The 13566-nt window shown below is 52.3% G+C and overlaps 3 protein-coding genes across 3 annotated transcripts; 2 read left to right on the forward strand and 1 right to left on the reverse strand.

Annotated features, from left to right (window-relative positions):
* The first annotated feature begins 1805 nt into the window (after nucleotides 1-1805).
* On the forward strand, nucleotides 1806-8570 carry M438DRAFT_363884 (uncharacterized protein). Its single transcript, XM_029907684.1, has 3 exons — nucleotides 1806-7681; nucleotides 7733-7846; nucleotides 7897-8570. The coding sequence occupies exons 1-3, from the start codon at nucleotides 2057-2059 to the stop codon at nucleotides 8161-8163; spliced, it is 6006 nt and encodes a 2001-aa protein (XP_029762925.1). The 5' UTR covers nucleotides 1806-2056; the 3' UTR covers nucleotides 8164-8570.
* Nucleotides 8571-8960: 390 nt separating this feature from the next.
* On the forward strand, nucleotides 8961-12410 carry M438DRAFT_315512 (uncharacterized protein). The gene is made up of 6 exons (XM_029902657.1): nucleotides 8961-9095; nucleotides 9206-9298; nucleotides 9354-9442; nucleotides 9500-10113; nucleotides 10164-10687; nucleotides 10738-12410. The coding sequence occupies exons 1-6, from the start codon at nucleotides 9066-9068 to the stop codon at nucleotides 12127-12129; spliced, it is 2742 nt and encodes a 913-aa protein (XP_029762926.1). The 5' UTR covers nucleotides 8961-9065; the 3' UTR covers nucleotides 12130-12410.
* A 278-nt stretch (nucleotides 12411-12688) lies between these two features.
* M438DRAFT_333628 (uncharacterized protein) lies at nucleotides 12689-13430 on the reverse strand (the record flags this gene model as incomplete). The annotated part of the gene is made up of 2 exons (XM_029903629.1): nucleotides 12689-13307; nucleotides 13360-13430. The coding sequence occupies 2 exons, from the start codon at nucleotides 13428-13430 to the stop codon at nucleotides 12689-12691; spliced, it is 690 nt and encodes a 229-aa protein (XP_029762927.1).
* Between the last annotated feature and the right edge of the window lie 136 nt (nucleotides 13431-13566).

The raw sequence follows: 13566 nt of genomic DNA on the forward strand, positions 1-13566 counted from the left end.
CAAGAGGGATGCTGGTGCATGCAGGATGTGAGCAGAATCGTGCAGAGTCGTGGATAGTTTTGTGAGTCTCTACTCGAGTAGATGTGGCTATGCTTCAAAAAGTCCAATCGCAGACCATGAAAGCAGAATGAGCCCTGTCAGTGGTACTGTTAGAAAGATTCTTGCTCACATCGAAGACAACGTTGTGGATGAACTGCAATTTGGCATCCAGTCTTGAGCCACTAGAAAGTCAAGACTTTCAAGAAGAAACAAGCTTATGAGGAGTTCACCAGGCCGCGGAGTTTTATTGGACCCTGGTCCAACATAGTTCGATGGAATCATGGACAATTCTGCGATCGTGTAATCCTACCTTGGTAAGACTCGAGTAGTCAAGGACGATTACCTGGTGCCGAGTAGTTTGACCTCGCCTGGAGTCTGCTTTGTAGTTGTTATACAGCTTCGGAATAAAAAATGCTTCCGATCTCGTCAAGCAATTCCACGTGGTGGGGGAACCGAGATCTACTAGCGGCTCGTGACAGATGATCGGCAAAAGGTACACCGAATTCGAAAAGTAGCAAAAGCCCATCCACTCGGAGTACTTTCCACCTAATTATCGAATACTTACTCACCGATAAATGACAAGGTGGCTGTTTTGTCTCCAAGCCTACGAGGCTACGACAAATACTTCATCATAGAAAGAAGCCATGATAAGCGCGCGTGCCGTTGTGTCGGGTGTTGTCTGGTGCTGTCAGGCGATGGTATTGGAGACGGCTCGGACTTTAGTCCGCCACACTATGCAAGGAGCTGCACAACTTGAGTCTTTCAAGCTCGCAAGGATTTCCTGGTGAAAGAGGATCTAGAGTCGGAATATAGGTAGACCATTTGTGGATGCTCGGAAATGACACTCCTGCTTAAGGAAGGAGCAGCTGCGCGGCGTCGAGGAACAGGGAGCCCGGTCTAGGCTCGTAGACTCGTTATTTGAGAAATGGCATTTTCTGAGCGAAAGAGAACGCGATTGACCGTGCACGATTTTAAGCTGAACATGAACATTTCCATGCACTGGACTGTCAGGGACATAAAGTGCGCGTTGGTCGTTCGGGTGGTTCAGGAGAATTATCGAAATCGAGTCGTGCTTGCGACGATCTCCAAGCACGAAACCTCGATCATGATTAACGGTCAAACATCGTAAACAGCGATGCATTGTGAAGATCAGAGGTATGGAGGGAGATCAGGGACCATGGCAAGAGCCAAAAGTCGGTTGCGAGTGATCGTGCAGAGATATGTTTGTCTGGAAGCGCCACCAAACATGGTGCGGGAACGGTTCGACATGGTCTAGACAACACATCGACGATTGCGAATTATTGATGGCTTGCAGACCAGACGAAGAGACGAGAATAGGAGGAGAATAACGAGTCAAGGAGTAAACAGATCAAGGCGCGACAAATCAAAACCTGTTCCGACACTGAGAGATCGTTAGGGAGCGAGGAAGAAAGGTTGCAAAGCATAGGCAAATGCATAAACGTTGTGTGAGCAAGAACAGGGACGGGCGAATGCACAGGGCCAAACCGGCAGGCGCAGATCAGGTAGCGAATACCAGTCTGGATAGGATATCACAGCGCAACAAAGCATAGAGCGCGAGGGATTTTGTAGGCTTTGAATGCAGAAGACATTATCAATCCAGGTGCATCTCTCGCTGCAAGGCGCACATTGCCATTCGAAATTGAGTTTGGGGGCGTCAAAGAGACTCGTGCTGGACCGTGAGGCATGACGTCGCAGCCAAGAGGTTTTGAGCAGGGCACTCGCTGCGAGCCTGGGAGAGTCGTCGGGCTGGCTGTTTCAAGCGGCTGCTGCACGCTTTGGACGAGGCATACCACGACCAGGACTAGCCCTCTCGATCCACCTCGCTATTCGCTCTCGACGACGAGCTCCGGTCGAGCAGCTCTGCACACGCCGCAATCGCCCTTGTTCCTGAGAAGCTGCGGATGCGTCCTCTGTCCACGGGCCCATCTGCTGCGCGCTGCTTTGCTGAACAAGACTTGGCCCTACGGTGCTGAGGCCCGAACGAGCCCGAAGGGGGATGTCTGGTCTTCCCACCACAAACAACGACGCTGCCATGCGTTCAAACATGGCCCCGCCGCCGTACAGGGACGATACCGACGACGACGACGATGCCGCCACCCCTAGCGCGACTCCCGCTCCTGCACCCACCACTGCCGCCAGCAAAGTCCAATCGCGCCCGACACTGCGACCCTCGCCGCCGCACAGTCAAAACACTCCGACAATAAACGAGCCTCCCTCATCTGAGGACAGCGCTCCTTCGGTCAGTCCGGACGAGGCAGAGATAGCGAGGCTGCGCGCCGCCGTCACTGCCAGGATGACATCTAATTTGCAGCGGGCAAAGGCCAACTTAGCCGCTCAACAGCACCAGCAACAATCTTTGTATCAACCCCAGCCTGATTCCTCGCTGGCTCCTTCCGTCACCCGTTCGACCAGCTCTACTCAATTGCCTCGTCGTCCATCACCTATCAAGGAGGAACATGCTCCTACCATGTCCCCTCTCACCGCTGCCTTTAGCAGTCCTCTGGCCACCACCCAAACGGCCTCCACAGACTCGACCTCGTCATCAGCTCGTACTATTCGTGGAAGCGCCACTGCTACTCCGGCTGCTATGCCGTTGCGTACACCGTCGTACCCCTTCCCGTACGTTCCTGGAACCCCACGTACATGGTCGTCATCCTTCCACCAACCTTTTACCGCTTTATCGCCAACTGTATCGGCCGCCCAATCTGGTGATAGCAGCACCCCTGGTGGCATGCCCATGTCTGGTGCAACTACCCCCGCCGCTACTGGTGCAGCTTTTGCTCCTCACGGCTTCGAGTTCGCGCCGAGTCAGGATCCTCGTTTCCCGACTCCTAATGTCTATGATCTTGTCTTGCAACTCAACTCAGAGCCTGGCCTGGAAGCTTGGTGGTCATCAGTTGCCAATATTATGAATGACGTGTACAAGGCAGATCGAGCGAGTTTGGCTCTTCCTGCCGATTCAAACGACATTGAGAATGTGCCTTGGGGTCAGAAGACGACTTTCAATGTTGCTGGTCGTGAGGATGAACAGTACGAGGGGCAACCGTCAACCCAGCAGGCGCCTCCTGTGCTATCTTTGCCTCCACGTTCTGTCCCGGACCCATCCCCTTTGAGCCGTGTCCGTCCAAGTCTCGAATCTCGCCATTCGTACGCCGGACAAGGTACTGCTGATGCACCCCAACGTGCAGGCTCTGCATTACGCCCAAACATGCCTTCACGCACTGTCAGCCATGCACCCAGCTTAACAAATGTTCCAATGCCATCTCCAGGTCTCGATTACCGCCTTCGCAATTACCGTAGCACATCTGTCAGCGAACCAGAGTTCAGTAGTGTTGGTGGATACAGCCAGCCAACTCAACTTGCCGTTTATCCTGTACTCAAAGGCTTGGACTTCGAAGTGGACGGCTTGATTGATTCGAGTGGTATCAACAGAGTGCTGGAGAGAGGCAAGCTGATCACGCTAACGCGTGACTACTCGACCAACGGTCATGACAGCCAGAGCTCTTCTAATAGCTCACACGAGGAAGCCGCTGCTTCAGCCAAATCGAAGACTCAGCAGCAGCAGCAGCAACAACCACCACCGCCGCCACCATCTCAACTACCAGTGCAAACGGCCGGCAAAGCTCCCCAAGGCTTCCGTACCCTCTTCTCGCAAATGGACAACAATAACAACAAACGTCGCGGATCAGCCTTCGAGGAATATGAACAATATCCACCTTCACCTTGGGCCCAGTCACCTGCACCCTCGCCTGCTATCCAAGCCGATCCAGACAATAATCCTTTCTTCACGGCAGAGGAGAGCGTCGAAGATTCTTTCAACCCGACCGATGCCGCCCATGACTATTCACACTTGGAACCAGTCGAAGCAATCGGAGTCGATCGAGCTCATACTGTTGTGCACATACCTCTTATCCACCCAACATTGTCACCGATAATGCACAACTACCGTACCGAGTCGCCCAACACGGAATCTCGCCCCGAAAGTCGCGCCCAGTCCATGTCACAGGTGTCTAGTGGTGATCGTAAAGCGCCCATTGCCATTCTGTCCCTTCTCAGTCCCGCCGTGCCATATCCTCAGAACCTCATCCAGTCTCTCAAATTGCTTGGCCCCCATCTGGCGACTTCTTACTACATGGCGCATCAGTACACCAACGCTCATAATCAAGCAATGGGTGTTCGTCACCGAAAGAGTATCACAGGACACAACGTTGGCTTCGCGCCATTAAACATTGCTCCTGGAAACTTGGATGATCTCATCCGCGCTGATCTGGATGAAGTCGCTGGTTCCATCTCTGGGAGTATGACTAGTCCATCCGACTATTCTGGACGTTCAAGACATAGTCCTTCTGGTTCCATAGTCGGCACTCCAGGCTGGGACCCCGCCGCCTTTGGCCTCAACTCCAACAGCAAATCTGTGGTTGGTACACCAGCTGGTCTTCGTGGAACCGAGATAAACGACAGCTACTTTGATGTCAAGAAGATGCATCGATCAACAGGCGCTGCTAGTAATCAGACGTCATTGACCACGCCTGCGAAGGACAGGAGCCAAAGAGTCTCAATCTCCGCAGTCGATGACGACCAACCAGGCCCAAAGAGCGAAAGACGACCCAGGCAATCTCGTTCCGGCAAAGAGGACAAGTCTCCACTCAAACCTGCTGGTCGCGAGCCAAGCCCTACACAGACTGTCGACATTGCTAGGAAGCCCAGTTTCCGTAGCAATGCACCCCCACCCGCAATTGTGGCCGAAGGAGACAAGCGCCATTCAGTTTTGCACTCATACGGTGCCGACTTCAGCTCGTCATTCCAAGGACTTCCTGCTGCAACCACGCCTGGTCCGAAAACTCCTGGGCTAACCAGTCACGTCAGAGCAAGCTCCATTTCCGAAGAGATGCCCCCACCATCGGAGCGCTTGTTGCGCACAATCATTGACTCCTTGCCTGTACAGATTTTCACTGCTGCACCTGGATCTGGTGCCATTACATGGGTGAACTCGAAGTTCTTGGTCTACCGCGGGCATGATTCTAGGCAGGTTTTGAAAGAACCTTGGCAAGCTATTCACGCCGAAGACAGAAGCAAATATATGGAAAGCTGGAACAGGTCATTGCGAACAGGCCAGCAATTGCAACAAAAGATCCGTCTTCAGCGATTTGACGGTAACTATCGCTGGTTCTACGTCCGAGCGGCTCCACTGAAAGACAAGAAACAAAACATTGTTCACTGGATTGGTACAAACATGGACTTCCACGAACAGCATCTGGCCGAGCTGAACCTTGCCCGCCAACAAGAGACTGCTGCTTCAGAGGCCAAATACCGAGCACTGGCCAACTCGAGCCCTCAGGTCGTATTCACCGTCAACAAGTCCAAGGGTATCACGTTCTGCAACTCACAGTGGCTTAACTATTCTGGTCAAAGCGAGACGCAGGCTCTGGGCATCGGCTTTATGGAACACGTGCATCCAGATGATATTGTCAAGTGCAGGTTGCCTGCTTTCGAGAACGACTCGACCAATGCGACCAATGTCCCAACCACCATGCCACCAGAGCCGCGTAGAACACAGTCATCTTCTGCTCAGTCATCAAGCGCATCATCTGACACTGAACGTGCACCGACTAGTCCTGTCAACACATCGCCAACCACACAGTTGCCTCAGGCAAGACTTTCGCAGTTGGCCTCTACTGGTATTCTCAAAGTCTCGAGAGATGCTGATGGAAAGCCCTCATACTCGACCGAAGTTAGACTGCGATCAAAAGATGGTGAATACAGGTGGCACCTTGTCAGAGTCCTACTTGCTGAGCGCGACTTACAAGAAGACGAAGAGGAGACATGGTATGGGACTTGCACCGATATCAATGATCACAAGGCTCTTGAGCGTGACTTGAAGGAGACCATGGATGAGAAGTCTCGCTTCTTGAGCAACATGTCCCACGAGATCAGAACGCCACTCAACGGCATCACTGGTATGGTCAACTTCTTGATTGACAGCAGTTTGACTTCAGAGCAGATGGAGCATGTGAACATCATTCGAGCTTCCACAGAAGGATTGCGTGGTCTGATCAACGATATTCTCGACCTTTCAAAGGCTGAGGCTGGCATGATCCAGCTTAACATGGACTGGATGCATGTCCGTTCTCTTATCGAAGAAGTCAACGACCTTACCTCTGCCATGGCTATCGACAAAGGCCTTGAGTTGAATTATCTCGTCGAACCCGACGTCCCCTCTCAAATCAAGGGCGACCGCTTCCGTATTCGCCAGATTCTGCTCAACATCATTGGCAATGCAATCAAGTTCACAATGGTCGGTGAAGTGTTTATTCGCTGCAGCGTCCCACAAGAAGAAGAGAACCTGCCAACCGATGACTCGATGTATATTCAGTTCGACATTATGGACACTGGTCAAGGCTTTACCGAGAAGGAGGCGCAGTATCTCTTCAAACGCTTCAGCCAAATTGACGGAAGTAGTACTCGACAGCATGGCGGAACAGGTCTCGGTCTCGTCATCTCACGTCAACTTGCTCAGCTGCACGGAGGTGACATGAGTGCAAGAGGTGTTCCTGGTAAGGGAGCCACCTTCACCTTCATCATCAAGACGACTCTACCGGCTGGAGACGATAAGCCGCCTCCACCACCTTCTACCCCAGGCCCTGCGCTGCTGCCCGCTACACCCATGTCACCTTCGCCTATGCCGACAATCATGCAAGATCCTAGGTTATCCAACACGCTCAACATCCCCTTCAGTGGCTCACCCCGGCCGCTGTCAGATGTCGTGGATGCACCATCACCAGACTTTGACAGAGCATCTCCAGTCACCTCTTCTTCTGCAAGCTCGGACCCATCAATCAGAGCCGGTACCGTTGGTAGTGCTCAGTCGGTCAGGTCCTCTGCGTCATCATTCGTGCCTGATCCATCTCTCATGTCACTCTCGCCACCAATTGAATTGGAGATTCCTTCCGGAGGGAAGCCTGGTCGCGCTGAATCAGCCAGCTCGGCAATCAGCGACTCGAGTGGCACTGGTGTCGCTCCACAATCTACCATCAGAATGGTCACCCCTGGTGGTAGCCACTTACCTCCTATGTACTCGATCCTGGTTGTCTGCCCTCTCCTGCACGCTCGCGAGGCAACAGTTCAGCATATGGATATGACATTGCCCAAGAATATCCCTCACAAGATCACAGCCAGAGAAAATGTGCTGGAGTGTCAGAAGATGATTGGCGGTGACGATCCAATGATCTTCTCGCATATCGTTCTGGTCCTGCAATCTGTTCCGGAAATTATCGCATTTGTGCAGCAGGTCTTGTCCTCGGTTTCTCACTCTTCAACACAGCTGGTGCTTATTACTGATTTGCAACAACGACGAAAGCTTATGGAGCAAGCTCCGCAATACGACTATGATGCACTGTCAAAGCAAAGGAGGATGCAATTCATCTTCAAGCCACTTAAGCCAAGCAAGTTTGCCGCAATCTTTGACCCGCGCAAAGAGCGTGAGATGAGCACCGACCGCAACCAGGATTCAGCGCAACAGGTGGCCGTCAGCCAGAAGCAAGTATACGAAGAGATGATACGCCGTCTGGGCAACAAGAACAAGAGGGTACTGCTGGTTGAGGACAATCGTGTCAACCAGATGGTGAGTGGAACTGCTGTGGATACGTTTTGGATATGGCTGACAATTGTGCAGGTTCTTCTCAAGTTCCTCAGCAAGGTCAACGTGAAGGTTGACACAGTATTGGATGGTGTGCAATGTACCGACAAAGTCTTTGCTAACCCCCATGGATACTATTCCATCATTCTGGTAAGCATAGTGCAATGATATACCATTCGACTCGACTAACATCAGCATAGTGCGATCTCCACATGCCCAACAAAGACGGTTATCAGACGTGTCGAGAAATCCGTAAGTGGGAGAAGAAGAACAAACAGCCATACTTGCCGATTGTTGCACTGTCTGCCAACGTCATGGGAGATGTATACGCCAAGTGCGTAGACGCAGGATTCAACAGCTATGTGACCAAGCCTGTCGACTTCAAGGAACTTAGTACCGTCATGTTGATGTATCTGGATCCCGCGGACCCTAGCCAACCCATCGAGTTCATGAAGCAGAAGAAGTAAGCATCGTGTCTTCTGGAGGAAGAGCAAGATTATCTTTGGCGGACCACCGAAAGTACAAAAAGGAAGAAGATGACACGGGGAGGACGAACCCATCAGGCGCAAAGGCGTTGGATGGATGTGTTTAACGGAATGTTTTTTTATGGAACGGGCTGTCTTTTTGTTCCTGCCTTATCATTGAAATGATAGTTCTTTTTGCGAGGAGCAGAGGGTAGAAAGAGGGTGTTTTGATCTCTTTTGGGCGGCGAAACAGCATGGAATGGGGTCATCGCGCTTTCCAAAATCTTTGTTGCGTTGTCGCCATTCTCGATTACTTTTTTTTTTTTACCTGCCTGTTCGCCCTGCATAGCGATACATTGGACTTATTTTCTTTATCTCTGTCCTTCTCTTTATATTCGGTTCAATCACCTTCTACTGTACTCTTATCTTCTTTCTCTGATTTGGCTGTTTAGTCTGAATTGATCATTCTACCATTTTTGTTATTTGCTTTGCACAAGCCTCTTGATTTCTGTATCCTGGAAGTTTGAAGCAGAAGTTGATAGGCAGAATGGCAAGTCTATGTCCGACTGTCATATCGCAAACGGTGTGTACAGCAGAGGGCAAGTGATCGCATATCGATCAGAACCTGTAATCAGTTTATAAGTCTCCAAGGAGTCAAAGACTCAAAGAGGCAGGAGGACTCGATGTGGACTGTGGAGATGGTTCGTGGGTGGTTGGCGGAAGCGAGCGGGCGTGGTCGGGCCAATGACAATGACGTGTGATGGTCGGGCGTGCCGGCAGCGGTTTAGCCATCGTTTGGGAGGGTTCGTGCCTGCCTCTTGCAGGAACCTAAACAACACGCTCCTTCAGTCAAGTTATTTGTATCTGCTTTGTGTTGGTCTTTGGACGCGCGCATATCAGTCGCAATGGATAGGCAAGAGTATCCGACTATGGTGGTATGTTCACTCAGCGCCGCGCCGAGGCACAGTGGCCGGCAACGACAACAGCACGCAGCCGAGTCGTTCACGCCGAGAAGATGCGCAAGGGCTAACACATGCAATTGCAGGCCACACTTGAGCCTGGCCAGGCTATCAGTGTCCTCAACGATCGCGTCCGTCAAGTTGGCCGTCTCAATTCCGACATCGCCGATTGGCTTCAAGTAAGACGACTTCGCGTCGCACCACACAGACTCGACGAGTGCTCATACAAGGCAGGAACGAAGGAGGCTCGAGGAACAATACTCTGCCGGTTTGCGCAAGCTTGCAAGGCGATCTCCGCCTGGTGACTCGGCCCAAGACCTTGGGTAACACCTTCCCGTCCATCGACTAGGTAAACACACGCTGACGACGAGCCAATTCAGCATCTTCTCGGTACCATGGACCACCCTCACCTCGGCTCTCGACACATTGGCCGAATCGCATCAGGTTCTGGCCCAAAGAATTGAAGTCGATGTCGAGCGACCACTACGCGATTTCGGCTCGAGCAACCGGGAAATGCAGGCCATGTCCACCATCCAAGGCAACCTCACCTCCATGGCCCGCGATGTCGAGAATGCTCAAAACAAGTCGGATCGTTTGAATCGCAAGGGTTCAACCGCCGCCTCTCGTGCGGACACTGAGCTCGAAGGCGCTCAATCGCAGTGGTCTGCACAGGCGCCCTACGTCTTCGAATCTCTACAAGCTCTCGACGAGAGCAGACTGAACCATCTGCGAGACGTCCTCACTCAATTCCAAACGCACGAGATCGACGCCATCGAGAAGACCAGAGTGTCTGCAGAGTCCGTTTTGAACATCCTGTTGAACGTCGAGACGGCCGATGAGATCAAGACATATGCTCTTCGTGTTGCTAGCGGTGACATGGTGCCGAAGGAGAAGCCCAGAAGCCGCCAGTCCATGTTTGTTGCCCCGTCTCTGGCTCCTACACCGGCTTCTACTGATCACCACGACGATGGCGCAAGTATGCGCTCTGGCACTGGTAAGCGCGCTGCTGGAATGTATTTTGAACAACGACTAACCTAACAGCAGCTTCGACAAGCTATGCTTCAGAACCTGCCAAAAAGCAGTCTTTCAAGGGCTTGAAGAGACTGGGCACTGTTCTTGGCCGAAAGAATCGCGACAGCAAGATCATCCCCAGCAGAGACTCGGAGTCTCCTGAGCGCAAGCCATCCAGACCCTCGGCCTTCAACTCTTTGTCCAGTAGATTTGGACGTAGCAACGACTTGCCCACTCCGCTTGAAGAGCGTGAGGAGTCTCCCAGCCGCCCTCGCTCTCCGCTCCGCACCATGACTAGCAACACCAATTCATCGTACCGTGGCACTACAAACGGTGATAAGGAACTGCCGCCTATTGATGGTTCCGCTCAGTCTCTGGCTGCTGCTGGTCTCGCTCCCGAGTCGTCCTACTCTCCTTACCAGCAGAACACTGCGTCACAGCTGCAGGAGCCTTTGCAACCATCGCAGGCTTCATTGCCCCTCCAGTCTTCTCCCCAGCCACCCGTCTCCGATTTCTCGCAGCCCATGCGACCCATGCAGCCAATGCAGCCTACGCAGGTAAGTCAACTCTAACTTGAACAATTGCATACATCAGCTGACGACTATAGCCTGTGCGCGACAACGAAGGCTTCTCTGAGCCGCCACCCGCTGCCGATCTCATCTCGCAGGCCGAGCAAGAAGCTGCTGAGGCGAACGAGGCCAACCAGCCTCAGTTCAAATTGGACATTCGCAACGCTCCCATCGCCGAGGAAGGCGGTGATGCTGCTCTTACCAGTGTCGCTAACACTCTTAAGATGCAAGCACCTCCTCCCACTTCGCGTAGAGCAGGTACTGTTCGTGGCCGTCGTGACATGCGTGCTAGTGTATATGGCCAGTCACCGGTCACCACCCCGGATGTTACTACCGAAGAGGAGCCCGCTCGCACCATTTCGCCGCCTCCACAGGTCTTCCAAGAGACGACAAGAGCACCTCTCGAGATCTCAACATCGTCTCTGCCATCTGCCCAAAGCCCCTCCTCTCCGATGTTTGCCTCGGGCTCATCCGCATTCTCGCCCTTCCATGGCTCTGCCCAAGCCACTGCAGCTAGTATTTTTGCACGCCCGGCCTCTCGTGTTGGCGAAAGTGATTACGATGCTGGCTCTATTCGTTCCGGTCGTTCTCTCAGCAGCTCGCAGAGTCAGAGTAACAAGCATCCTGACTTGCACGAGCCTGGTCTTAACAGCTCCATCATCGAGACTGTAAGTGCTTGGTTCGAGCATGGCCAACTTACCCGCAGTGTCACCATTGGTGAAATTGCTCTTGCCTACAACCCTACCAATTTCAACTCTCCCTTCGGCAGCGAGAGTATCCGCGTCGACGGCTTCTCGAGCTTGGAGAAGGTTGCTCCCAACCCTGCCTTCCTTACCGCTGCTAGCCAAAACCCAGGCGAGTATTCAGTCAACCTCTCCGGAATCTCCAAGACAGCTGTGGCATTCAAGTACCAAGTCTCTTCCCCTGGCACCAGCGCTGCTCCTCTCCTCCTCACACCCGCTTGGAAGATTGAGCCCACGCAGACTTCCGCCATTCTCAGCTATAGTCTCAACCCAGCTTTCACTCTGCCTGCTGGACAAACAAGCGTCACCCTGCAGAACGTAGTCTGGATGCTCTACCTCGATCCTTCTGGTTCTAGACCTTCGACCTGCCTCTCCAAGCCTGTCGGAAACTTTGATAAGGCCAAGAATCTGATCTACTGGCAATTGGGCTCCATCACTCTTTCCTCCACTCCCGGCAAACTTCTCGCTCGCTTCCAAACCCCTGACGGCGAGGCAAAGGCTGGACACGTAGAGGCCAAATGGGAAGTCGTCGGTGCTGGTCTTGGATCACACTTGAGCGTTTCCGTCAAGGAAGAAAACAAAGAGGCCGATCCATTCGCCGATGAAAGTGCCGGTGGAAGTGATGCGGGTTGGAAGAGGACTAATGAGGTCAGGAGGGTTGTCGCTGGTACTTATCATGCCAAGTAAAGGATTTTCCCTTGACAAAAAGAGGAGGAAAGAATTCGGTAATTGTAATCTCCTGAGTCCCCCAGATTTGTTTTGTTGTGTTTCTCGTTTCTTGTTCTTTCTGTACAGTCGTTTGTTTTGTTCTTTGTTCTGTATATTCCCCAATTGAATTCGTTTCTTTTTTTTGTACATCAATCGATTTTCTCGCTTCTACATCCATTACCCGCCCTCTTCCGATCATGTTCGCCTTTGAGAACAGAGGCTGTAAAATGCATAAAAATTCTTCAAAATGAAACGATGGTACGAAAAGAGCTACTTTGACCCAAATCTCCTCGGTCGAAAACCGCTCTTTACTCACTCGCATCAGGAACACCCACAGAATCACAAAATGAGTTTTGAAAGTAAAGAATGAGGCCAGAGAGTGCAGAAAACTCAACCAAAGGCCTCAACCATACTGTGCACTGCAATGGTCGCTGTTGATCACGACGTATGAGTCTGAAAACCGCAAAAGGAATGTGTTTATTCAAAAGAAGGTATCAAAAATAGACTGTTGACGGTGGGATCAAATCAGGGGCGGTGATCAATCCTTCTTCTTTGACTCCCAGAACTTAGCAGCGTTGAACATCTGCTTGCAGCTTGTTGCGCACCAGCTCCTGCACCTGTGGAACCCAGACCTAGGCTCGTCGTGAGGCCATGAGATGCGTCGGACAGGGGGGAGGCCGAGTCTCTGAGCAGCAGCTACATCGGGTTCAGTTGGAATCTGAGGCCCAGCGGCGCCATTAGGCTGTGTCCGGACTCGGATAGGCTCAGTTCGAACTTGAATCAATTCGTTCGCAAAATCAGCCGACGACGCTTGGGAGGTGGAACTCGAGGAGGATGTAGAAGATGGCGACGACGAGGATGGGCCTGCGACTGGTGTGCCTGGGCCTGAATTGTATGCTGGTAGGGGCTGTGCACCGGTACCCCTCCTGGAGAAGAGCCTAAGTGGGTCGTGTCTTGCCCTTCGGCGGAGTACTGGCCTCTGATCGAGTCTGACCCTCTGGTCTGGAGCAGGTATGGGGTCTGGTTCTCGAATGTCGGCATCATCTCTGTCCCTGGTAGGGACAATTCTGGCATGGGGCGATGGTTCTGAAAGCGGAACGGCCGGCGATGGGAGCGCCAGGGTGTCAAGTCGTTCTTCAACGTCTTGTTCGTCGGGGCTGAATGGATATCTGTTAGTAATCATGGCTGAGTTGATTCAAAGTCTCTTACCTCGATGGCGTGGCACTTCGTCCGCCATCTGGAGTGCTGGGACGGCTCTTGGAATCGGGTCTTCCAGACATTGTGATGTTGTGGGTATCAATAGGGTTATAATGCTTGTGAGTGCTGATAACGTTGACGATGGATTACGATATCAGATGCTGCTTGCGGTGGAAGAAGGGATGGCTGTAACCAAGATGGAAGAGTAAACAATGCAAA

The sequence above is a fragment of the Aureobasidium pullulans genome (assembly GCF_000721785.1).
Source record: "Aureobasidium pullulans EXF-150 unplaced genomic scaffold scaffold_5, whole genome shotgun sequence".
NCBI lineage: Eukaryota > Fungi > Ascomycota > Dothideomycetes > Dothideales > Saccotheciaceae > Aureobasidium > Aureobasidium pullulans.

Coding starts and splice junctions, on each gene's coding strand:
- M438DRAFT_363884 (XM_029907684.1), top strand. CDS start 2,057: ATGTCTGGTCTTCCCACCACAAACAACGACGCTGCCATGCGTTCAAAC. Junction 7,682..7,732: donor ACAATCGTGTCAACCAGATG/GTGAGTGGAACT, acceptor ACAATTGTGCAG/GTTCTTCTCAAGTTCCTCAG. Junction 7,847..7,896: donor GATACTATTCCATCATTCTG/GTAAGCATAGTG, acceptor ACATCAGCATAG/TGCGATCTCCACATGCCCAA.
- M438DRAFT_315512 (XM_029902657.1), top strand. CDS start 9,066: ATGGATAGGCAAGAGTATCCGACTATGGTG. Junction 9,096..9,205: donor AAGAGTATCCGACTATGGTG/GTATGTTCACTC, acceptor ATGCAATTGCAG/GCCACACTTGAGCCTGGCCA. Junction 10,688..10,737: donor AGCCAATGCAGCCTACGCAG/GTAAGTCAACTC, acceptor TGACGACTATAG/CCTGTGCGCGACAACGAAGG.